Source organism: the organism of the source record quoted next, unplaced genomic scaffold, assembly GCF_019419815.1.
Source record: "Pyrus x bretschneideri cultivar Hongxiangsu unplaced genomic scaffold, Pyrus_bretschneideri_v1 Contig56, whole genome shotgun sequence".
Lineage (NCBI taxonomy): Eukaryota > Viridiplantae > Streptophyta > Magnoliopsida > Rosales > Rosaceae > Pyrus > Pyrus x bretschneideri.
Genome location: NW_025999794.1, coordinates 131,454 through 157,810, shown reverse-complemented (window position 1 = coordinate 157,810; position 26,357 = coordinate 131,454). Strand labels below are relative to the sequence as shown.

Below are 26,357 nucleotides of genomic sequence, written 5' to 3'. Positions count from 1 at the left end.
TTTTCCTTTATATAGTGTATATATATATATATATATATGATTGATTGTTTCCATTTATGCATTTGGAAAAGAATTTCTTACGTACACCTGCATTAGACTAAAGTTTATAGGAATTAGCGAAATGATGGAATTTATGAAATTATTCCAGATCCTGCGGGATGCCTTAATACAAGTTACAGCTTTGATGAATGTTATATTGACTAGAAATTATGAAATATGCTACATCCTACGGGATGCACAGGTATGCTTATAATCTTTGATGCCATAATTATATCTATGGCTATGAATGTTAGTATGTTGATTAGAACTATCGAATCACTGTGGCCTAACTATATTTGTGTTATTTGCTCATCGTTTGCTGCACTCGGTGTTAGTGCTCGCCCAGGGTCAGGACCAGTCTTTTACATGTTTGTTCACATTCGCACCACACGCTGACCTTGGATCCAAGTAGGTGCCAATCCTGTCATACAAGTTGCATTAGGCAACTCCGACTCGTATGTGACCGTGAATAACGCCAATCTTCATGTAATTGTAGCACTAGAGTGTATATCATTATTACACACAGTCCTGTTCATGTCAGACTACCTCTGCATGAACTCGTGTGTCAGCATATGTCGATGAGCACTCGTTATGATATATTTGCTTATGCTAGATTATGTGGTTACTGACAAAATGTGTTTACATACGGGATTTGTGCCGTATTGATATCTTGATATTTTGCAGGCTACGGTAAGTTTTTTCTTACTATACGTAGTATGTATATTTTGGAAACTATACTTGTTTTACGACGAGGGGTTACAATGTTTTCATAAAGGTTTTTATTTTTATTTTTTATAAAAATTTATTTTTAGGCCCACTCATCCTTATTTTTTGCCTCTCCAGGTTTTAGTAGCTGAGTTTTCGTATGGACGAGGACTCTTGGCAAATCTCAATATAAGTGGTTTTCTCCGAGGGTATAATTCTCAATCCATTCTACTATACTTTACTTATGCTATGACGTCACGTGTGAAATGGGTTCATTCCCGCTCACTAGCGCACTCTTATATTTAGACACTTTTAGGTTTAAATTCATTCACATTTTCCACATCACTACACTTTATGGCTTCGTCACCTTCCAGGTGTCAGCCATCACAGCTCGATTCGGAGTCCTAGTGGACATTCCGAGTCGGGGTGTGTTAATTGGGCAAATGGAAAAGAAGAAAAAAAAAAAAATGGGTTGGCCCTTTGGGCCTTTTTTGTCTCCTGGAGCCCACGAACTCTTCGGCCTAGCCCTCAATTGGAGACGATTTTTGGGCTATTTTCAGCCCTTTGACCCTCTGGACCTTTCGGTTGGAGATGGTCTAAGAAGTGACCAACTCATATGAGAAGGTAATAAAGGGCCCCAGGGTGTGCAACTCCTTTGGATTCGTAAGGAACTAAGTGTGCAGCTCATATGTTAATGGCTGATTTAACAACCACCTTAACGAGTGTGTGAAAGTGTCTCAAAATTATGAATTCAGATACTACTCTAGAATGAAAAAAAACTTGATGCATGTAATATTAAAAACCAAAAAATTTTAGAGTAATAAACTGAGATTAAGCAAAGAGTAATACGTTACCGAACAAAGACCAAGTGTAGGAGGGAACACTACCTAGGCCAAGAGTGGGAACCAAAATAGGAAACGCGTATGACAAGTGTTGGGCTGCTGTCACCGAAAATAAAATGGCAGATAATAGGACTCGGCGGTGTTGCCGCCGATAAGACCGTCACCAGAAACCCTAGTCTCTCTCTCGGTTTTTCTTAATTATCATTTCTTATTTATTAAATTAAAGTCACAAATTAAATATTATCCTAGTGCAGAAACACATCGTTGCTTTTGCCACTGTTTGTTTCAGATTCCCTCCTCCCAACTCTCAGATTCCCTCCTCCAACTAACAAAAGGTAAAACCAAACCCTAATTTAAATCTCCTCGCTCTCTCTGTGTGTACATATATGTGCGTATCTGTTGGGTTTGATTGGGGTTTGTTTATGTTGGTGTTGGTGTTTGGGTGCAGAGTAAATGGATAGGTTTCAGAGGGTGGAGAAGCCCAAGGCGGAGGCTACGCCCATAAACGAGAATGAGATTCGTATAACGGCTCAAGGCAGAATGAGGAACTATATTACTTACGCCACCACTCTCCTCCAGGTCCCTCCTCCTCTTTTCTCCATTTCATGTTTTGTGTTTTGTTAAAAGGAAAATTATAAACGCACTCTTATCTTTTTAACCTCTCACGCATCTTGTCGGTTGTTTCTATTTAATTTACTCAACCAGATAAAAAGGATGTGTGAAAGCTAGAAAAGGTGTGAAAGTCAGCTTGGTTGATTTACATTTCCCTTTAGCTATATACATATTAGTCACTATTTTATCTTGGGTTTTAATATGAGGTACAAGTTGCAACTTCCAGACTCCAATCCCTTGCTTTTTATTTTTTTTAAACAAATGATATTATCTTTGCTAAGAAGAAGGGATGGACTTAGACTCACAATGGGCTAACAATAATGTGGTTCAAATTTGTATTTAGCGAGAATCGAACATAAGATTTCTCACTTACGAGTGAAGAGAAATACTATTAGACCGCAGTACGTGGCAGTCCCTTGCCTTTTATTTTCCTTTTGCTTTTGTGCCTTTAGTTTTGTCTTTGTTTATGCTTTGGATTTTAATTTGTTTTTGTTTGCCCTTTGCTCCTCTTTTATTATCGTTATTATTATTATTACTTTTTTCTAATAGTGCACTAAATCCTTTTTTTTTCCCGTTAAGCTTTACCATAAATGATTGTATCTGATGTAGGAGAAAGGATCTGACGAAATTGTTCTAAAGGCAATGGGCCGAGCTATCAATAAAACGGTTATGATTGCTGAGCTAATAAAGGTGAGGGACTTGTGACCTCTTCGTAGACATATGCATGTACTTTCATGTCTGTACCAGTGTTTTTGTGTACACATTTTCTGATAAAGCTTTTCTGTTTCCAGAGAAGGATTCTTGGTCTTCATCAGAATACTTCTATTGGCTCGACTGATATAACTGACGTGTACGAGCCCCTAGAAGAAGGCCTGCTTCCGTATGAAACCATACAGTTCTATGCTACTATGCATATGCACATATGATTTCCTTTCTTGTTTCACTTAAGTGATATAATTGGTTGTGTTTTTCTGCAGTGTTGAGAGTACTCGGCATGTTTCAACGATCACTATTACCTTGTCGAAGAAAGAGCTCCTTACATCCTCTTCAGGGTAAACAATTTAGATTTTGGTTTCTGCTTGCATGCTGAAGCAACTATGTATTTCTGGTGCATCTCATGAGTATCCCATTTTAGTATTTACTGATGGTTTGCTGAACTGGGATACAAAATTATTAACAGATGAACTGTGCTACTTCTGTTAGGATTTTAAAGGGTGCTAAAAACTTTAAAACTTCGATTGCTTTTGAACCATATGTAGTTGAATGAATTCTAAGGAATGATTTTAGTGCTGGTTCCTGAAATGCTAATTACATTATGATGCACAGTAGAGCCCAGAAGTGCACAACTATGCGATAAAAATCACAGTGATCATATGAGTATGTGGTTTGAAAGGTGGGAAGTCTATCCTTATCTTTCATTTTCTGTTATTTGATACGGTACAGATATCAATCCCCTCTTCCAGTTGACCAAGTGAAACAGTTGAATGATTTTGAGGACAATGGAGGTGATGTGTTATGTCTTTGTTCATGTTTATGAGGTTACTTCTATACTATAATCGCTTCAATTAATATTGATTTAATTACATGCAAGCCAGACGGTTCGCCTGGATTCCAAGGCAGGGGTCGTGGTAGCCAAGGAAGAGGTTGGGGTAGAGGTATCGCTCTCTGCTCTAAAATTATGAATATATTTTGTTTACGGCGTCATTGTAATCGTGAAGTGGAGTTAAAATTTTGCTTTTCAAAAAATTCAAATACCATTATACCAGTACCCATGGTAATTTACTGAGTTTTTTGTTACAAGTGGTTAAAATTGCTCATTGGGTTTTGCTCTGGTTCATGGTATGGTACCCTGTGTGCAGGAAACTACAATGGAGTTGGGGATTATAATGGAGATGTTTGGGATGGTGGGCGTGGTTATGGTGGCAGAGGTAGAGGCCGTTCAAGAGGTGGTTCTTTTAGGGGTCGAGGACGAGGTTATGGTCAGTCAGGTGGATACTATGACTATGTTGAAGGTGCACCTGCCCAAGGCCGTGGTAGGTTTTCTATGCTCTGTACTGTTATATTTAATTTATTTCCTTTAAGTTTATTCCAATTAAATTTAGTTCTCTGGCTTGCAGTAGTAACTGGAAATCTATGAATGCAAATATGTTAGCGGCTTTATGTTTGCCTCCATGTCACTAATAACGTAGTTTATCAATATTGGATTCACACGGTTTTTAAACTAGGTTTTCCTTTTACCCTGGTTGTAAGGACATTATATATGATCAGTTAAGTTCATTCCTTACTTTTTTTGTTTTATTTTAATTTTTATGCTTACGGTCTACTGTATCCTTGACCAGTGTGCTTTTATTGTAGCTAATACTGATGGTTTTGACACAATGCATTTACCTCTCTACTTGCTTGGTGGGGCTTGTTTGAGAACCATTTGGTTTTCAGCTTCTAGTTTTCACTTTTTGGTCAGAAATAAGTAGGTTACAAGGAAGAAAGGAGGGGATTAATAGAAGAAGGGTGGTGGAAGGAAATGGAGAAATGCACACGGAATGGTACACAACGTGGAACCAAAAACTGAAAAGAAATTTCTTTCGTATTTTTTTACTTTGATTTTGTATGTAACATGATGTGCATTTCTTCCCCCTCCCTCCTACAATACTCTCCGCATTCTTATTCATCTACCCTGCCATCTACTTGCTCTCTATACCTAGTGAAAAAAACTGAAAACTCTAAACTTAAAATCAAATGGTTATTAAACGGGCCCTTAGAAAGTGGAAACTTTTGTGTTCTCAAATAATTAATTCATTAGTATTGTGTGCTTTGAATCTTTGGAATGTGGGAATGCTGTTAACGTCGATAAGATATCTGATAATAGATGCCATTTGAAGGTCTTGCAGGGCGTGGTCGAGGCAGGGGAAGGGGCCGTGGGCGCAGTCGTAATACCAGATTGGATGGACAAGCACCTGCTGCTTGAGCCGATGTTTGATTACAAGATATGTGTGAACTTGAAAAAATTGACATATGGGATGCCTGCTCTGCTTGCTTATGTCATGGTGAAGTTTTCTGATAGCTATGGGCACCGTCTTTCCTTTCGAGTATTCTAAGTGTTGCAATGGTCGTGATGCTTGATGTTTTGTTTTGTAGGTCATGAGGTAGGAAACTTTAGTAGTTATTGCTGCTAATCAAGTGTGTTTATACACCTTATAAAGTTGTAAAATGATTTTTTGTTCCATGGAAATAATAGAGCAGTACATTCTTTTATTCTTACATTGAGTATTGCATGCTAACTCCTCCTAACAGAACATCACTCAGTCTGAGTCTGCCCACCTTTCAGTCAAATACTTGCAAAGTCTTAACAAGTTATTAATAGTAACGTACTGGTCAGTAGGAGCCCTTTTAAGGGCTTTAGTGTCAAAATATGTCACAAGTTCGAAACTTCCCTCCTTGCCTTTTTTGTAAGAAAAATTAAAAAGAAAATTAATGAAAAAGACTTGGGGTATTTTGAATTTTGACAAAAAATATGTAATAGCTTCACGTTTTCTATGCGGCAGATTGCACTTTGCGGACGTTGCGTGGGGACGGTATGTGAGCTGTTGAATGAAATCTGAACGTTTGAAAACCAATCCATAAAAATAAGCTTAGGGTGAAATTGGATCATAAAGCACCCGTCACTAATTGAAAACAGTACCCTGCATCAATTCAAAATTTTTGGGATTTAAACGTCTCCTCTCAAAACTCTCCATCTCTGGCCAGCCCTCAAACATCCTTCCCGTTCAAAACCCAGTTGTAGTTTGTCGTCTCTGGCCTCACTGCACTTTCACACAGGAGTTTAGAAGTTCAGGTGAGTTTGGCTTGGGGGTGAACAGTTGGTTCCACAGAGAGAAAAGGTGAACATATCTCAGAAACATAATTAATTTCCTCTTCCAACTAATTTAAGATTCAACTCCTCTCTATCTCTCCTCTCGAACAATCTTTTCCTTTCATCACAACTAGCAAATTCGGAACAAGAATCTAGATGTATAGATTTCCGATGCTGGAGTGACAGACGATGCAGCATCTCGATCTACGACATACTGGCTGAAGCCCAAATCGTCGCCATGGACATCTTCATTAAGAAACCCACCGTCTTTCGTCAGGTAATTTATTCACTCTGTTTGATTGGTGAGAAAATTGAGAATAAGGTTTTGTTCTGTAAAAAGTTTCGTTTTCGTGATACAAATCTTGGGCCTTTGTTTGTTTGTTCTGTTTTGCAAGTATTGTAACAATTACTTGATGTTTTGAATGTATAGATATAGCAACAGGGTGTTAAACCTATCATGTTTCTAAAGCAGTTTATAAGGTAATTTGAACTTGTAAATTGTATGGACTTTGAAATTTATAAGGTAACTCGTTTCTACTTCTTTGTTTATTTGTAATTTACCAATTTTTGTTTATCTCACAGATCCTTGGTGTCAGCCCAATTGAGGGATTTGACATGATCAAGGCAGTGTCTTTGAAAAAACACAAGGAGAGGTGATGAAGCAATTGCTGTTAGAGTACGTTTCAAAACTGGAAGGAGGCTTGGTATGGGAACAAACATGTACACATCTTCCTCATTGCTTGGCCAAGACAAGGATGCAGCCATAGCTTCCCTCCCTGTGGAGTGTGGACGAGTTGATTGAGAACGCTGATGGATTGGCTGGAGTATTTCCTGGTGGGTTTTACCGGAATTTCTTTGTTCTTTCTGCTTTCTAATTAAACATGAAATCCTTTAATGAGAAGATATAAACCTCGCATTTCTTTGTAGCAGTTTGCATTTCCAAAGCAATAATTATTGGTTTAAATTCAGCCTAGACTCATGATTGCTCATAGCATGAAAGTTATTGGGCATGTTGCTCTGCCTTCAGTACTCGTTTGGCGACACCATGACAATTATCCACCCTTTGTTTTGATTTTTTTGTTTCATTAGTAATTAAATGCACGGTTTGTAGATGTTCCTAACTTGATATTTGAAACCTTGTCCTAACACATCTTCTTAATATTATAGAACACAAATATGAAATTGTAAAGAGGCTGCAAGAGAGGAAGCACATCTGTGGAATGACTAGAGATGGTGTCAATGACGCTCCTGGTTTGAAAAAAACAGGTATTGGTATTCCCATAGGTGATGCTACTGATGCTGCAAGAAGTGCTTCAGATATTGCTCTCCATGAACCAGGATTAAGTGTGATCATAAGTGCAGTATTGACAAGCAGAGCCATATTCCAGAGGATGAACTATACCGTAAGTTACATTTATGTTCATTGAGTGGAGCTGTAAAAGTTCCATAGGTGTTTTGTAAATCTTCCCAGCCCATTCTAATTATTTTGTTCTATTTGCAGATCCATGATGTTTCAATTACCATACGTATAGTGGTAAGTGAAGCAACGATCGGTATTTAGATGTTATTGTTTTCCTATTTTAGGCTCTGTGTTTTGTTCTCATATTGCTAAGTTTTGTAGATTTCGGATTTATGTTCATTAGTTTGATATGGAATTTTGACTATGCTCTCTTCATGGTATTAATCATCGTCATCCTAAATGACGGTAAGATTTTCATCCTTATGCTTAAAATTAATTAATGATTATTAAGCGATTCATTAGTTGATTAATAATTATCAAAATAATTACTAATTAGTTAATTAATTGGTAATTAATAATTAATTGATTAATTAATTTCGGACTTATTTTATTTTTTTTTTTGAATTTTGAATTTTGAATTTTGAACTTTCCTAGCTTGTGTGGAAGTCCCAAGGCTTGACATGTGGGGCTTTCTCATGGGTTGAGTTTGAATTTCTTTGCCCATGTTGGACTATATAAGAAGGATGAGTTTCCAACTCTTACATTGCTTTCATTTTGCTCCTTGTGTAATGATTTTTGAAGATAGAGTGCTCTCTGGTTGAGAGTGTTGGAAGTATACCCACAAAGCCACTCATTTGATGTAATAGCTTTTTGGAATACTTATTGTGTTAAACTTTTATATGTTTAATAGAGGGCAAAGCTTATTGTTAATCACTATTTATAGTATCTTGTGTTTAAGCAATAAGGGAATCCAAGGAATGTATTTGATCTAAGAGACAAGTGATTTAAGTTAGTTAAATTAACGAGACATTTCTCTTATGTTCATTCCTAAAACGTTCCTAGCCATAGGATTGCCAATTGGGCATTGACAATCCGCTAAGGTTAGTATGTGTTATGTCGACTCAAGCGTGAGTATGAACTAGTCTCAAGTCATTTGGTGTTGGACACTAAGGCAAACACATAGGTGCTCAAAAGAGTAATCGAGTACACTGAACAACGATCAAACGAGAGTTCGAACATACATGTCATGTGAGAACTCAATAGTTGCAATATGCAAAGTAGTCCTTTGACCTGAGGCATCATTGATGTCTAATGGTTAGGTCCTTGATCTTTGATTATGTCAACGACATTCCATTGGAGTGTCCACGGCATTGTTGGGGTCAAGCTATCTAGTCATGTAGGCATATGAATGCACAACAAGGGATCTCTAACCTTCCATGGTGGAAGGAGAATACTCTAAGATATGATTCGAGAGTCTTTGGCCAAAGCATATGAATATGACTAAGGAAGCTTGTTCCAAATCTTATTCAATTGAATCATATAGAGAAGTATCACATTGGATAGTAGACATGAAACAAACTATCACTTAAACAATGTGATTAAGAGTATTGTATTAGAGAAGGACCGTATTGCATTGTAGTTGTAACTGGATAGGTTCTCCAACCACTTCTACTTAGCTTGGGTAACCATGACATGCTGCTAGGCGTCACCCATGGTTTGTGGAAGCCCTAAAGATTAGCAAACACTAATTTTAAGGGAGAATTGAAATGTGGTTTCAATTCACAATCGATCGTTAAGAGTAACATCGCCCACTACCTCGATAATTGGAACCTAATGGATCGTACACCGAGTAAGGATATAAGTGAAGAAATTATATGAAATGGATAAGCAATTAAATGGTTTAATTGAAGAATGGTCAAGATTAATTAAATAGTTAATTAATTATACGAAACGTTCGTATTGGGCGTTTAAGTTAGTTTTGGGCTTCGGGGCACAAAAAACGTTTTGGTCCACAAGGCCCATTATGTTTAAGTTGTATGACAACTAAAACAAAATGGGCAATTAAGCCCAATAACAAATGGAGGCCGGCCATATCAAGGGTAGTGGGAACTTTTGCTTAATTGCAAGTTTGCCACTAACCTAAGAGATGAAGTATAAAGTCATCTTTATAGCTTTGTTTCTCATTAGGGGTTTTCTAATAGAATTTGGGTGAAACATTTTCTCTCATTTTCTACATAGAGGCCGGCCACCTTAGGGGAGGAACATCTAGCAATCTTTTCTTCCCTAAGTCATCCATTTCATCTTCACACTACATCTTTGGTGTGGAGACTTAGAGACACCAAACCTTTGGTGTTTTGGAGAACAAATCCTCAAATCCTCAAAGAAGAAAAGGAGCACTAAAAGGGAGGAAATCACAAGGAAGATCCAAGGAGCAAGGAGGTGACTTGAAGGCCCTCCACTTGGGTGAATCCCTTGTGCAATCAAGGATGAGCTTCAAGGGTAAAGAATCTCTAAATTCTTATTCTCTTTAATATTGTTAAAGAGTCTTATGGTTCACCATATACTAGGCTTTGAAAGTCATGGGTTTTATGAATTGTTTTTGAATGCATGCCTACTTTAAAGTGTTATTAGTTTGCATATGTATTCAAATGTTCTTACATGTTCTTAGCTAGGACAAAATTTTTCCTTCAAGTGGTATCAGAGCCTAGGCCTAGTTTATGGTGGATCCTTTTGGGTTTTGTGATTTTTCATAATATGTGATTTAAATGTTGTAAATGTTACAAGCTTTGTTCTTGCTTTGAATATAAATTTTGTTTGAAAATTTAGCATCTCAAATGTTGTAGATGTAGTTCATATAAGCATGAATATTGGAACTAAAATTTGGTGCCAAGTATTTTGGGATTTTCGGCCAAATCCAAAGGGTGATTTTTTGGGTTCATGATAGGCTTGTTAAAATGGTTTTAAAGTGCTTTTTGGAACCCCTAAGTACCCTAGGATATTAACCCTCTTTTGAGTTGTAAAAAATTGAGTTTTTGGTAAGTGAAAACATCCATGGAGCTATTATGAGTTTTCATGTATGTTCTTCATATTTCTTGAAGTTCTTACCAAGAACAAAAAGTTTTGAAGTTTTGATTCAAAAGTTTTATGTTTTTCATAAAGTTTTGAATATTAGTTGATGGGTGATGATTATTGGTGAGAAATGATTAAATGGCTTTAATTATGTCAAAGATATATTTTTTGAATATTAGTTGATGGGTGATGATTATTGGTGAGAAATGATTATATGGCTTTAATTATATCAAAGATATATTTTCTTTTCAAACCATCCCCACCATCTTTAATCTCACCCACCAAAATCCACTTACAAAATTTTTTTTTATCAAAAATCTCAATGTTTCTATCCTTGGCCGGCCACCTCTCTAGTGGGGTACTTTTGTGCAATTATATAAAGTTTTGATACTTTTGTGTATTTGTATTTTGGTCCAAAAGTTTGTGTTTTTGCAAAATGGCCCAAATAAAATGAGAACAAAAATTGTTTTGTCTCTTTAATGAGAATTTGATTTTCATTATATTTAGTTCCATTTAAATCAATTCTATGGATCCAAAAACCAATTGTTTAAAGTTGCTTTCTTAGTTAATTTGATTGATTAAGAAAAGGGTGATTATGAACCAAAGGCCTCGATAATTGAGCTATGTGATTGGCCGATTTACATTATGAATGCTTGGGTTTTAAATAATGTAGATTTGAATGTAATTTGATTAATTCAAGTTGTTGTAAAGGGCATAAGCCCATTATTTGTGTTGTAAAAGGGCATAAGCCCTTCTTATTATTTCATGTATTCCTCTTTGTTTATATGTATGCAAATTGGAATAGTTGGGTCCAACGCCCAATAGGAAATAACGGTTTAATTGGATTAAACGCGTAACTAAAATCAACAACTATCTACCTTAAACCCAAGGTCCAACACAAGGCTCGTGTTGGATCAAATCAAACGGTTCATAATCATCCTAAAACCTAATATGACTATATAGTCCATATGAGGATGCAATGCGTTCGTTAGTAGTTCCATATAGTCTCGCTTGTTTCAACGAAACAGTGGGAGTATTATATGCTACTAAATCATATTAACTTGGACCAATAGTTATGATAGGGCCATGTTCTTTTAATATGATTAAAATGTTTTTGATGTAGCCCAAAACTACTCCCTCAACAAACGAATATTAAGTTGATAAACGAGAGATGTTTTGAACATTTCTTCGTAGGCCTTCCACCGTGGTGGGCTCCAATCGTTTGTGACTTGTACACCGGCTTCACCCTATCATGGGGGAGTACAAAGTGCATGCTTACATTCAGGAGGAGTCCATAAACATATGATGAGGTAAGTGTAGGCAACGAGGATGGCCGATATCATATCATTGTGAGGCTATTCTTGAACCCCTTCATGAACTAAGCATGGTGGGAATAACTTAACTAAGTGCAATGGTGCCGATATCGTATCATCGTGAGGCCACATTCTCTAGAGGCCAAACTAGATGGGTAATTACAAGAGTTGTAAATGAGTAAAGTGTTATTCTCTCATCATTATTTTTGCTAACCGATATCGTATCATTGTGAGGTGGGCTTGGTAATGGTGAGTCTCCCATACCCCGCTAAGAGTTCAACATAACTCTCGGATTCTATTGAGGGATATGGAATTTGCCAAAAATAGTGGGTGGTACTATTTGATTCAAGACCCAATCAAGTAGTTAATCAACAATCTAATACGATATCTGTTATGTTATGTAGTTAACGACATGCCTAAAATACTACCCACCATTATACTTGACAAAATGGCCCAAGACTTTTTCCTTGCATATCTCTCGGATGATTTCACTAAGTTTATTGTAAACTATAAAGTGAATAGATTCGATCATACTTTTAACGAGATGATTGACATGTGCTGTAAATTTGAAAAAAAAGTTTCAAAAAGGACAGTGGGAGTGAGAATGCAAAAATAAGGAAAAGGTTACATAAGAAGAAGGCAAAGAAATCCAAAGGAACATGCTTTCATTGTGGAAAGGATGAACGTTGGAAGAAGAAATACAGGGTGCGCATTGCGAGCCTTATGACACGAACTTTTGAAGAGACTATTTCGGTCATAGAAAGTGCTTTTACAGTGAGCTCCAATTCCTGAATATTTGATTCAGGCGCTAGTCAACATATCTGTAATACGATGCAGGGACTAGCAGAGAGCAAGAAACTGCACAATGGGGAGATAGTTGTGCGAGTTGGGAACGGCACTAAAATCTCTGCAAAAGCAATAGGCACCTATATGCTTAAACTACCCTCTGGGGAAGTCTTGGAACTTAAAAATTGTTTATATTTTCCTTCATGTATAAAGAATTTGATTTCTATCTCTAAGCTTTTACGAGATGGGCACTCAGTATTGTTTGACAAAATGAGTTGCACTTTATACTTGAACAGTCGTATTATCTCTCATGGTAATATGATAGAGGGACTTTTTCACCAAGAGACGAATAGTGGTTTGCACTGTATTGAAAGCGGGAATACCTCAAAACCCAAAAGGGCTAGAGAAGAAGTTAATCAAGAAAAGATGTGGCATCTTAAACTTGGACATGTGAACCTTGATAAGATTCGCAAGATGTCGAAAGACGGATATTTCCGCCCGTTAGGTAATGACCAGATGGGTACTTGTGAATGTTGCTTGAAAGGGAAGATGACCAAATCTCCATTCACTGGGAAAGGAGAGCGTGCCACTGAAATTCTAGGGTTAATCCACACTGACGTATGTGGACCTATGTCTACTACGTCGAGAGGAGGCTTCTCCTACTATATCACATTCACCGACGATCACTCTCGGTTTGGCTATGTGTATCTTATGAAGTACAAGTCAGAATCCTTTGAAAGGTTCAAAGAATTCAAGAATGAAGTTGAGAAGCAAACTGGGAAACAGATAAAGATCCTAAGATCAGATCGAGGGGGTGAATATCTGAGTAATGAGTTCCTAGATTATCTCAAAGAGTGTGGAATAAAATCACAGTGGACTCCACCGGGAACTCCACAACTTAATGGAGTTTCTGAAAGGAGAAATCGAACCTTGATGAACATGGTTCGTTCTATGATGAGTTCCGCTGATCTACCAGTAACATTCTGGGGATACGCTCTATATACAGCAGCTTACTTGCTTAATAGAGTACCTTCCAAATCAGTTTCACAAACGCCCTATGAGATATGGCATGGAAGAAAGCCAAGTCTTAAGCATATTAAGATTTGGGGTTGTGAAGCATATGTCAAGAAGCTTGAAGCTACTAAGCTTGAAGCGAGATCAGTAAGGTGCTATTTTGTGGGATATCCTAGAGAAACTATGGGATATGAGTTCTACCATCCTGACGACCAGAAAGTCTTTGTCGCCAGAACTGCTATGTTTCTTGAGGAACAATTTGTTCTCAAAGGAACTATAAGTAAAACGATGGAGATTAATGAGATTAATAATGAACCACAAACAAGCACACGACATGTTGACAACCCTGTTCCTGAACCCCTAGCTCCACGTAGATCTGAACGGGTTAGTAAGCCACCTAAGAGGTATGGCTTAGACAATGAATTTGCGGAATTGCACCTTCTAGGTGACAATGACACAAAGGAGGACCCTAGGGACTACACTGAAGCAATGTCGGACATTGATTCAAAGAGATGGCATGAGGCCATGAAATCCGAGATGGATTCCATGTATCAAAATCAGGTCTGGACTCTTGTAGACCCTCCAGAAGGTATAGTACCTGTTGGAAATAAATGGGTATTCAAGAGGAAGATAGTCGTTGATGGGAACGTGGAGACTTATAAGGCTAGACTAGTAGCCAAAGGTTACAGGCAACGAGAAGGGATTGACTATGAAGAAACTTTCTCTCCTGTAGCCATGATTAAGTCCATTCGGATTTTGCTTGCTATAGCTGCGTACCATGATTATGAAATCTGGCAAATGGACGTGAAGACAGCCTTTCTGAATGGCTACCTAGAGGAAGAGCTTTATATGGCTCAACCTGAAGGTTTCGTGTCCAAGTCTGAAAAGACTAAGGTATGCAAACTTCAGAGGTCCATTTATGGACTTAAGCAAGCCTCTGATACGAGCATATTTATGCGACTTAGTATGCTTGTTTTCGTGCATTTACATTGTTAGTTCTTATTTATTTTAGCTCTTTAAACTACTTTTGTGTGTTTTCAGGTTCTAAGGGCCTAATATGCATTAAGGTGCATTTTGGAGCGTTTTGGAGCAAGTTGGGCCTATGTTGGTTTGGACATGCTTGGAGCTAAACGAGAGGATGAATTCGAAGTGCATTTGAGCCAAGAAGTGAATGGTGATGTGAAGATTGGAAATTCAAGACGGATGAAGAAATGAAAGTGAAGAACAAAGAATTCGGAATTGGAGATCAAAGTTTCTTAAGTTGGAAGTTTCCATTCTTGGAAATTTCCATTTTCGAAACTTTCTATTCTCGGCTTTGGGCTCTTAGATGGGCCATTCCTTTTCCCCTAACCCTTGCCGTGGCACCTAGGGTCCATTGACTTGATTTCCTTGCCTTGCAAGGTATTTTAGGAAGCCCATTCACTCACCCTAGCCCTTGCCGCACCTTAGGCCTTGTTCCACTTAAAAACCCAATTGTTTTAACCTAATTTCTGATGGATTTGGGTTTTTAAAGGCCCTAATCTGATTGCCCTAGGGTTTTGGATGCCTATATATACATAATTTAACCCCCTTGGCCGAAATATATACCCTAGAACTCATTCTACATTCCAAAAAATAAAAACAGCACTGCAGAAAACCCTTAGCCCTTGCCGCAGCCTTCCTCCCTCCTTGCCAAGCCTTCCACCTTCTTCCAACCCTTAAACACTCATCCATACTCACCCTACTACCCTTGCCGTGCTTCTACACCTTCCTCATTCCATTCTACATCATCAAAACAGCCCAGAAACTACACCTACACAACCTGCCGCAAGCAAGGGAAAGGGGACAGATTCTGTGCAATTGTTTGGCTCTTCAATTGGAGTTGTTGGAACGTTCTAGGTGTTTTCTACTTTGTTATTCTATGTCTAAATTTGTTTGTATCTGTTTTATTGCAAATATGAGGAACTAAACCCTTTTTGGCTAGGGGTGATTTCAATACCATGATTATTTATGTGATATGAATTGATGAATTCCGGTTATGAACTCTTGATTCGTGAATGCAATTGGCTTAACTATTTGATGATTAACTTATTTGTGTTTGTTGATTGAGGGTCGACACTTAATTAGCATGCATGAATATGTGGCTAAAGTTTAAGAAGGTTTCACATAATCGTTACTAACTTATACTTGAAAGTAGTGAAGGTCGCTTGTCACGATCGCGTTAAGTTTAATTCTTAGCATGAGTAACATGATGTCATAGTTGCAAATGCTTTGTCAATGCTTATGGTTTTTATTATTCTTAATGATCTTCGATTGTATCTCTATTATGATGACATGTAGGGAACTTTTGAGAATGTTTTGGGTTGTCGAATGATGCCATCCAATCCAATAATATAAGGAAAATCTGAGGGTTAACTAGTGATGTCACGGTTAATTTGGGGCATTGTCGTTCATAATTCAATGAAGGAATAACTGGAAATTGATTCATATGCATAAATATCATGTGTGGAGAAAGAACCTCTAGCTAATTCACCAACCATCTTGTTTCACAACACTTGTTTACAATCTGTCCATTTTTGCATTTTGTTTGTTTATTTCAACTTCGTCAAAACTAAAACCCCCTTTTTTATTTCCTTGTTCCCAAGTGTCTTAAATCTGTTTTAATTTAGTTTTTATGTTTTTAAGTCAATTTAGAAGGTTTTAGCAAGCCCTCCTAATCCCCGGTCTAGAACGATCCCTCACTTATCCATTCTACTACAATTGTCAAACGAGGGTTTAATTTGAGTGTCAAGTAATTCTCACATCAAATGGACGTGAAGACAGCCTTTCTGAATGGCTACCTAGAGGAAGAGCTTTATATGGCTCAACCTGAAGGTTTCGTGTCCAAGTCTGAAAAGACTAAGGTATGCAAACTTCAGAGGTCCATTTATGGACTTAAGCAAGCCTCCAGGAGCTGGAACATTCGTTTTGATACTGAAATCAAATCGTTTGGTTTTACTCAAAACGAAGACGACAATTGTGTTTATCAAAAGGTCGTTGGGGAAGCAGTTGCATTCCTAGTGTTATATGTAGATGACATATTACTATTCGGGAATGACACTGCAGTACTTTCTTCTGTAAAAGTGTGGTTGTCCAAAACCTTCCACATGAAAGATTTAGGAGATGCATCTTATGTACTTGGGATAAAGCTCTATCGTGATAGATCCAGAAAATTAATTGGATTATCCCAATCTATGTACATTGATAAGGTGCTAAGTAGGTTCCAGATGGAACAATCTAAGAAAGGTATTCTTCCTGTAAGACATGGAATTCATCTTTCTAAGTCCATGGGACCTAAGACTCCTGAAGAGATACGGCATATGAATATGATTCCTTATGCTTCCGCCATAAGAAGTCTTATGTATGCCATGGTATGTACAAGGCCTGATATCGCATATGCTGTGAGCATTACTAGTCGATATCAATCTAACCCAGGATCAGAACACTGGGTAGCTGTCAAGACGGTCCTTAAGTACTTAAGAAGAACTAAGGACATGTTCCTCGTTTATGGAGGAGCGACAGAGTTGCGAGTGGAAGGCTATACAGACGCAGATTTTCAATCTGACGTCGATGATAGAAGTTCCAACTCCGGATATGTATTCACTCTGAATGGTGGGGCTGTCAGCTGGAAAAGCAAGAAACAAAGTGTAATTGCCGATTCCACGACAGAGGCTGAATATGTCGCTGCAGCTGAAGCCGGCAAAGAAGCGTTCTGGATGAAAAAGTTCATTACTGAACTTGGAGTGGTTCCAACCATTACATCACCAGTAACTTTGTACTGTGATAATAGTGGGGCGATAGCTCAAGCCAAGGAACCCAGGGCACATCAAAAGAACAAGCACTTTGACAGGCGCTTTAATATCATTAGAAGATATGCTGCCGAGGGGAAAATCAACATCCTCAAAGTTGCTTCAGCCGATAACGTAGCAGATCCACTGACAAAGCCAATGTCTCAAATCCAGCTTGACCGTCATATAGAAAAGATGGGTATTAGATACATGGGAAGATGGCTTTGAGTGCAAGTGGGAGATTGTTAGAAGTATGCCCACAAAGCCACTCATTTGATGTAATAGCTTTTTGGAATACTTATTGTGTTAAACTTTTATATGTTTAATAGAGGGCAAAGCTTATTGTTAATCACTATTTATAGTATCTTGTGTTTAAGCAATAAGGGAATCCAAGGAATGTATTTGATCTAAGAGACAAGTGATTTAAGTTAGTTAAATTAACGAGACCTTTCTCTTATGTTCATTCCTAAAACGTTCCTAGCCATAGGATTGCCAATTGGGCATTGACAATCCGCTAAGGTTAGTATGTGTTATGTCGACTCAAGCGTGAGTATGAACTAGTCTCAAGTCATTTGGTGTTGGACACTAAGGCAAACACATAGGTGCTCGAAAGAGTAATCGAGTACACTGAACAACGATCAAACGAGAGTTCGAACATACATGTCATGTGAGAACTCAATAGTTGCAATATGCAAAGTAGTCCTTTGACCTGAGGCATCATTGATGTCTAATGGTTAGGTCCTTGATCTTTGATTATGTCAACGGCATTCCATTGGAGTGTCCACGGCATTGTTGGGGTCAAGCTATCTAGTCATGTAGGCATATGAATGCACAACAAGGGATTTCTAACCTTCCATGGTGGAAGGAGAATACTCTAAGATATGATTCGAGAGTCTTTGGCCAAAGCATATGAATATGACTAAGGAAGCTTGTTCCAAATCTTATTCAATTGAATCATATAGAGAAGTATCACATTGGATAGTAGACATGAAACAAACTATCACTTAAACAATGTGATTAAGAGTATTGTATTAGAGAAGGACCGTATTGCATTGTAGTTGTAACTGGATAGGTTCTCCAACCACTTCTACTTAGCTTGGGTAACCATGACATGCTGCTAGGCGTCACCCATGGCTTGTGGAAGCCCTAAATATTAGCAAACACTAATTTTAAGGGAGAATTGAAATGTGGTTTCAATTCACAATCGATCGTTAAGAGTAACATCGCCCACTACCTCGCTAATTGGAACCTAATGGATCGTACACCGAGTAAGGATATAAGTGAAGAAATTATATGAAATGGATAAGCAATTAAATGGTTTAATTGAAGAATGGTCAAGATTAATTAAATAGTTAATTAATTATACGAAACGCTCGTATTGGGCGTTTAAGTTAGTTTTGGGCTTCGGGGCACAAAAAACGTTTTGGTCCACAAGGCCCATTATGTTTAAGTTGTATGACAACTAAAACAAAATGGGCAATTAAGCCCAATAACAAATGGAGGCCGGCCATATCAAGGGTAGTGGGAACTTTTGCTTAATTGCAAGTTTGCCACTAACCTAAGAGATGAAGTATAAAGTCATCTTTATAGCTTTGTTTCTCATTAGGGGTTTTCTAATAGAATTTGAGTGAAACATTTTCTCTCATTTTCTACATAGAGGCCGGCCACCTTAGGGGAGGAACATCTAGCAATCTTTTCTTCCCTAAGTCATCCATTTCATCTTCACACTACATCTTTGGTGTGGAGACTTAGAGACACCAAACCTTTGGTGTTTTGGAGAACAAATCCTCAAATCCTCAAAGAAGAAAAGGAGCACTAAAAGGGAGGAAATCACAAGGAAGATCCAAGGAGCAAGGAGGTGACTTGAAGGCCCTCCACTTGGGTGAATCCCTTGTGCAATCAAGGATGAGCTTCAACGGTAAAGAATCTCTAAATTCTTATTCTCTTTAATATTGTTAAAGAGTCTTATGGTTCACCATATACTAGGCTTTGAAAGTCATGGGTTTTATGAATTGTTTTTGAATGCATGCCTACTTTAAAGTGTTATTAGTTTGCATATGTATTCAAATGTTCTTACATGTTCTTAGCTAGGACAAAATTTTTCCTTCAGAGAGGGGTTTCGACATTGCTTGACACCATTCTCTGGTTAGTAGCCCTTTATTTAGATCAAATGCATCCATTCTTGTTGAATTGTTTGAGTTTCTATGCATTTGGCTAAGAACATGATGAACTAGTTGAATTTCCATCATGACTTAGGAGCATTTTAGACTTCAATCCTCCATGTAGTGAAAGAGTTGTGTGTTTCTGTTTGTTGTAGATGTCAGGGTCTAAAGGTTCTAGTGATGAGGGCTTCTCTAGCTCTGGCTCTAGGTTTGAGCCGTCAAGGACTTCCTTGGAGTCTTATGAAAAGGAAGTGTTGGGTGACTTTCATGATCACCAAGTGTCCCTTCCATTAGATGAAGAGGCGGGTGAAAAGTATAGGTCTAGGGACAGAGCCTCAGATATTGTTGCATCTACTTCCCACGTGTCGGTAGTTGAGGAGGGTGTCCTCGATGCTATACCTATCTTTCACTCCGAGTTTATGGCGGACCGCTTAGATACGAACTTGCTAGATAGTAGGCGTCAACTTGAGGCCTTAAGGGAGTCTTGTTGCATACCTGAGAGCGGAGCAATGCGCTTGGTGCACGATGAAGAATTGCCTACCGTAAGGAGGGTGAAGTTTCTGTTGCATCCGTGGTTACCAAAGATGATTGCCCTCATGGGGTACGTGCCTAGGCAACTCAATCTTGGTTTATGGGAGACTTTGATTGGGGCTTACATCATCTGGATGGAGTGTGGTCTAGGTGAACCTTCATTCCCTCAATGGCGGTATTGCTATAAGATGCGTCTGGTCAAGTCGTCCACGGGCTATGTTGAGTGTGTGTGTTGGAGTGAGAAAAAGAGTATAGTCTTTGATAAGAGAAAATCATATTCTACTTGGAAAAACTGTTAGTGCTTCCTTTACAAGGGTTGGGAGCATGATAGAAGTACCACACCTGAGCGACACATTTCTATCCACTTCCAGACCGTATTGTAATGCATCCATTGTTTGCATACTTTGTTATTTGTTGTGATCTTTACTTGCTTCTAACACTTTGCCTTATGTAGTGTTGAAGGAGGCTATCAAATTGTTTGGACAAAAGAGGATTGACACTTGGGCAAGCTACAACCCTTGTTTCAAAAGTATAGTTTCTAGCCCTTATTGTCTGAGTGCCAGAGACGAGTGAGTAAGTCATATCCTACGTTTGCCCTTTTTTTTTTGTTTTTTTTTCTAGCCCTTATTGTCTGAGTGCCAGAGACGAGTGAGTAAGTCATATCCTACGTTTGCCCTTTTTTTTTTGTTTTTTTTTTTGTTTTTTTGTTTTTTAATAAATAAAGTTGTATTTCTTCAAGCAAAGTTGTATTCCTTACTTTGATTTTCCTTGTTCAGTGGAGAAGGTGAGCAAGAAAGGGGAGACTAGAGCACCAAGAAATGGAAGACAACCATGGTAGTTCCCTTATACGACGTTCTGTTTCACAAAGGGGCTCGCAAACACAGGGTGAGGCCAATCCCCAAGCCTTAAGTCTCAAGAGGAGGTCCTTAAGATTGTTGCCTCCAAGAAGGATGAAGTTAGGGCCATCGGATGGGCTGTTGCCAAAATTGCTGGGGAGTTGAAACGACTAATGCCTCTTCCTCCTAACATCGATCCTATATTTCCTCTGATCATGGAGCATGCTGGCTAGGAAGGTGGCCCTAACTCCAGCCTCAAAAGGAAGTATAAGGAAGAGGCTGATAGCATCCCCTGGAAGGACTTGAAGGTTGCCATGCAGCCAAATAGCTTTAGGTACATCAACAATTGCCTTGCAGGGCGCTGAGCCATTGTTGACGAGTTTGACGAGCCACTATTTGAGAATGAATCGGATCATGACATGATGATGAGGCTTCTGATTTTGTAAGTATTACTTTGTCATTTCCTTACTTTCTCCTCTTTTTCCTTTGTCTTCATTTTCCCTGGACACTGACAATCATTTTGTCATGTAGGTCATAACCAAGTAGGACGACAGACTACAAGAGGTCAAGTGATACAAGGCGAAGTTTCAAGAGAACAAGTAGCTTATGGATGACACCAGGAAGGGGCGCAATGCTTGAACTGAGGTCGTCCAGCTCAAGGACCAAACCTTAGAGAGGTTGAAGAGGCGAAATGATGAGAACTTACGGCTCAAAAAGCAGTTGGAGGCGACTATCCTCAAGGCTTCCAAGGTCAGAGGGGAGTGGGATAGTGCCCTGGTTTAGATTTCTGAGTAGAAAAAGAGTCTCCCAACTGAGAGGGAAGCTGCCGTGCCTAAGTACTTGGGCACCCGACCTTCCGCCATGTCATCAGGCCTCACTGTGCTTAGGAGATTCGGCTTGACAAAAGGAAATGGATGGCCATTCTTGAGCAATACCACGACGGAGGCATCATCGACAAGTACCATGAAGAGATGGAGGAGCATCGACGAAATGGTGAACCCTTTGTCCTTGAACTCGATCCCAGTAGTGATGAGGAGTTTGAGGATGGTGCCAAAACCAATGACCAGACTCAGCAGGGTGAGGATAGACTTAGAGATGCTGAGGATGGCGATGGAGGCGAGATGTAACATGATGTTATCAAGAGTTCGGCCTCAGATGAGGATGATTCGTAGTGCCCTCAACTCCTACATGCACTAGTTTGTTGTATATATGCTATGTGTTAAGTTAGGCACTTGAAGGCTTTTTGTTTATGGATGTTTACAACATTGCAACATTTATTTTGATGCTAAGTGCCAAGTGTTTGCACTATCATTTACGAATGCTTGACTATCTTTGAATGGATCCTTTGTTTAGATATAACGCATGACTTGAGTATAGTTGAATGAATACGCTTAAAGATGTTTGTTTATTTGCTTCGTCTTGTTGACAAGATACTTAGAATTTATTTCATGTTGAAAGCATTCATGTTGAAGCTTTGAACTCAAGTATGCGGTGTCATTTAAGTTGAAGCTCTGAGTTAGGATTTTATTAGGTCAGGGTGAGACCATGTGCTTTAGTACTAGGAATGTGAAAGAGTTAGACGAATTTGTCTGAATCATCTCTTTGTTAAGTTCGTGCCAAATAGTCTTCATTACAAAAGATGCCGAATAGTTATAGCTCAATGCTTATAGAACTTGAGTCTACTTGTAATAGTACTTTAGGTGATCAACGTTCCATGGATGGCCAAGGGTCTTGCCATCGAAACTTCTGAGTTTGTAGGAACCAGGGCAACTGATGCCAACAACTTCAAATGGTCCATCCCAGTTTGGACTAAGTGTGCCTTCGCTTGGGACCTTATCACAAAGTAGTCTTTTCTTCAATACCCAGTCCCCCACTTTGAAAGAGCAAGGTTTAACCCTAGTGTTATAGTAGTTGGAGACGAGTTGCTTGTAAGGGATGTTCCTCAAGTGAGCTTGGTCCCTATGTTCCTATTAGATCTAAGTTGAGGGTGAGTTGTTTGTCATTTTCACTTTACATGTAGTTCTTAACTCAGTATGTTGCTTGCTCAAGATCAAATGGGACAACTACCTTTGCACCGAAGGCAAGTGAGAATGGAGTTTCTTCTGTTAAAGTTTGATATGAAGTTTGGTATGACCAAATAAATTAGGGTACAAGTTCTGGCCAACAATCTTTAGCCTTGTCCAAGATGGTCTTCAAGGTGCGCTTGATTATCTTTTTGATGGCCTTAACTTGTCCATTAGCCTGAGGATGAGCCGGGGAAGGCGAAACATAAGTTAATGTTGAACTTAGAGTAGAAAATCTAGAACTTTTTGTTGTCAAATTGTCGCCCATTGTTAGTGACAGTTGCATTAGGAATGTTGAATATGCAAAAGATGTTCTTCCAAGGTTGCCAAGGGTTCTACTTTGGCCCACTTTGTGAAGTAGTCAACTGCAACGATCGCATTGTGGACTTTGCCCTTCCCCACAAGCATTGGGCCCATCAAATCAAGTCCCCACTGGGCGAAGGGCCAAGGGTTAATCATAGGAGTGAGGAATGGTTGCGTAGCGTTGACACTTGTCACATGAGTGAGATATTTTGATGGCATCTTGGTGAAGTGTTGGCCAATAATATCCTTGGTGAAAAGCCTTGTGTGCTAAGGACCTGGATTCAGCAAGATCTCTGCAGACTCCTTTATGTATCTCTTGAAGGACAACTTCCCCCTTAGTAGGAAGACACCTCAAGAATGGAAGGGTAAAACCTCGTTTGTAGAGTTAGCCATTGATGATTAGGTAGCAAGTAGACTTGTATATGTAGGATTTATCTAATATGATAAATTCCATAAGGTGAAGAGTCCACCCACATGAAGATATTAACAACCTAATTACTAATGTAGTAATTAGATGAATGTCTAAAGCCATATCAGTTTGGAATGTGAAATGACATTTCATTCATTGTATCATCCTTTTCCTAAAGCTATATAAGGATGCTTAGGGGAAGAGAGAAACTAGTGTGAGAGAAACACAATGCTTTTCCATAAAGTTCACATATTCTAGTCAGGTCTCTAGGGCTATCACTATTTGCCCTAGGTCTTGGGAGGTGAAAACCAATGGCAACTCGACATACTGTAACCAACTCGATGACCTTCAAGGTTCTAGATGTGCACAGAAGAACAAGCACTTGTTCGTGTTTGTAGGAGTGTGTCGAGATTCAAGCTTCCGCACAAAGGTATGTACGTTCTTCCAATAGTGGTATCAAAGCCACTCACACACTCCTCGTATGATTACATGAGATATTTATGAATATGCCATGCTTTTTGGATATGTTATTTCTGGATTTTAATGCTTGGGATATGTTCTTTACATTCATTTAAAATTATGTTTAAAATTTGGTAAAGAAAAACCAAGCGGTTAGAGAAAAAATTGAAACTTTTGTTTTTGGAATTCACCCAAGAAGACTTAATTGTAGACAGTAATCTAAACTTTCTAACGACATAAAATATGCATAAAATGGATGCATATTGACAAAGTTATGGCCTCTGTAAATAGGCTTTGTGAGAACACGAAATCTGTAAATTCCAAATTTCATGAGTGTCACATCCCAGATTGGCTTCGCCATAGCACGATATTGTTCGCTTTGGGCTACGCCTTCATGGTTTTATTTCTAGGAAGTCAGACGAGAACTTCCTAGTGGGTCACCCATCCTAGGAACGCTCTCGCCCAAACTCGCTTAACTTCGAAGTTCCGATTGAATCCGAAGCCAGTGAGTTCCCGAAATGCCTCGCGCTATATGGAGGTGGGCATGTACATATAAGGCACATGACTCCCTCTCCGTTGGTCGATGTAGGATGTTACAATCCACCCCCCGTAGGGGCCCGACGTCCTCTTTGGCACACTTGGACCCCACGACAGAGTGGCTCTGATACCATTTTGTCACATCCCAGACCGGCTCAGCCGTGGCATGATGTTGTCCGCTTTAGGCCACGCCCTCATGGTTTTGTTTTCTAGGAACTCAGATGAGAACTTCCCAATGGGTCACCCATCCTAGGAACGCTCTTGTGAACACGAAAGTTCCTTGAAACAAGAAACAAGAATAACGTGTACCAAATAATATTTTTGTGTTTATGATTTTGGGGTTACGATCTCTCTCAAATTTGGTCCTCTGATTCTATCTTCGTAGGGTGTAGGTTTGTGGATGAGTTGTTGATCCAAAGGGCCATCGGGGCTTGATCTAAGGATGAACAGTTGATGAACGGATGAACACTTTCTTCAAGGGCCTTCGGGGCTTGATCTTGAATAATGGTTGTGTGGATTTCTTCAAGGGCTTTTGGGCTTGATCTTGAAGGTTGATGGATGAGCGGATCTTCAAGGGCCGTTGGGGCTTAATCTTGAAGAACGATTGGATGTGTGGATTTGTTGAGGTTGTTGATCCAAAGGGCCGTTGGGGGCTTATGCTTAGGATGAACGGATGAACACTTTCTTCAAGGGCCGTCGGGGCTTGATCTTGAAAGAGGATTTAACGAAGAACGAAGAGAGCTTTCTTGATCCTTCGGAATTCTTGGGAATTTGGATGGTTGGAAGCTTTGGAGTTTCAAAGCTTCAAGGATTTGGGGAATTCCTCTTCTAATTTTGGAGTAGAGAAATGTATTTGTGAATTCCTTGATTCTTGATACCTTGATGGAGAAGCCTATTTATAGGCTTTGAGAATGAATCACCACCACAAAAATATTTTTTTCCTTTCCAAGCACCATTGCCTAATTTTCCCACTTAATGCAATATTGAAATTGAAGTGGTGTAACTTATGGCCTAATTTCCCACTTAATACCATTTTAAACTTGAAGTGGTCTAACTTATGGCCTAATTTCCCACTTAACACCATTTTAAACTTGAAATGTGTATGCTTTGTCATTGCCCAAATGAGAAAAACTTGCTTTGATCCGTAATGGATTGAAGTGTGCTTGCCTTGTCATTGCCCAACATGAGAAGAAAAACTTGTTTTGATCCTCAATGGATTGAAATGTACTTGCCTTGTCATTGCCCAAAATGAGAAGAAAAACTTGTTTAATCCTTCAAGGGTATTTCTTCCTATTTTGTTGAGTCACACGCCATGTGTACAATTTGTACAACACGTGGCGTATGCCATGTATGCCTTGACACGTCAAAACTTTAATGCATTGGTGAACATTTGTTTTACTGAAATTTCGATGTCTACAAATGCCCCCACTTCAAGGCGCGTCGTAGACATGTGCTTGACACGTGTAGAAGATGCGTTTTGAAGTCCCTTAATGTAGATGTCAACCCAAGGGCCGTCGAGGCTTGATCTTGAATTGGGCTGGAAATTTCTTCAAGGGCCATTGAGGCTTGATCTTGAGTTCGACTGGAAGATTTTCTGGTTTCCTCCAATCGTTGATTTTCCACAGGCTTAGTCTTGAACTGGGCTGGAGGATTCTTTTGGTCTCCCCCGAAGGCCTGAACTTACTCCTTTTATCTGGAGTTGAATTTGATTCAAGGGTGGTGAACACTTGATTTTGAATCGGACTTGTGATTTCTTCAAGGGCCATCGAGGCTTGATCTTG

General features: G+C 39.0%; 1 protein-coding gene, 1 long non-coding RNA gene and 1 pseudogene across 4 annotated transcripts; all 3 read left to right on the top strand.

Annotated features, from left to right (window-relative positions):
* Positions 1-1,643: 1,643 nt before the first annotated feature.
* LOC125471032 (ribonuclease P protein subunit p25-like protein) lies at positions 1,644-5,450 on the top strand. Of its 3 annotated transcripts, none has more exons than XM_048570881.1 (9): positions 1,644-1,921; positions 2,035-2,165; positions 2,808-2,888; positions 2,990-3,078; positions 3,176-3,250; positions 3,642-3,703; positions 3,794-3,853; positions 4,058-4,231; positions 4,554-5,071. In XM_048570881.1, the coding sequence occupies exons 2-9, from the start codon at positions 2,040-2,042 to the stop codon at positions 4,667-4,669; spliced, it is 783 nt and encodes a 260-aa protein (XP_048426838.1). In that variant the 5' UTR covers positions 1,644-1,921; positions 2,035-2,039; the 3' UTR covers positions 4,670-5,071. The 3 variants fall into 3 exon arrangements, with proteins under 3 accessions (XP_048426838.1, XP_048426840.1, XP_048426839.1); XM_048570883.1 differs by lacking the exon at positions 4,554-5,071 and adding an exon at positions 5,087-5,450 and having other exon boundaries at positions 1,646-1,921; XM_048570882.1 differs by lacking the exon at positions 4,554-5,071 and adding an exon at positions 5,078-5,450 and having other exon boundaries at positions 1,652-1,921.
* An 836-nt stretch (positions 5,451-6,286) lies between these two features.
* Positions 6,287-26,357, top strand: part of LOC125471050 — a 119,582-nt pseudogene continuing 99,511 nt past the window's right edge.
* Positions 19,392-22,064, top strand: LOC125471033. The gene is made up of 3 exons (XR_007253342.1): positions 19,392-20,498; positions 20,746-21,247; positions 21,337-22,064. It is a non-coding gene; the product is annotated as an uncharacterized LOC125471033 (long non-coding RNA).

Coding starts and splice junctions, on each gene's coding strand:
- LOC125471032 (XM_048570881.1), top strand. CDS start 2,040: ATGGATAGGTTTCAGAGGGTGGAGAAGCCCAAGGCGGAGGCTACGCCC. Junction 2,166..2,807: donor ACGCCACCACTCTCCTCCAG/GTCCCTCCTCCT, acceptor TATCTGATGTAG/GAGAAAGGATCTGACGAAAT. Junction 4,232..4,553: donor TGCACCTGCCCAAGGCCGTG/GTAGGTTTTCTA, acceptor CTTTTATTGTAG/CTAATACTGATGGTTTTGAC.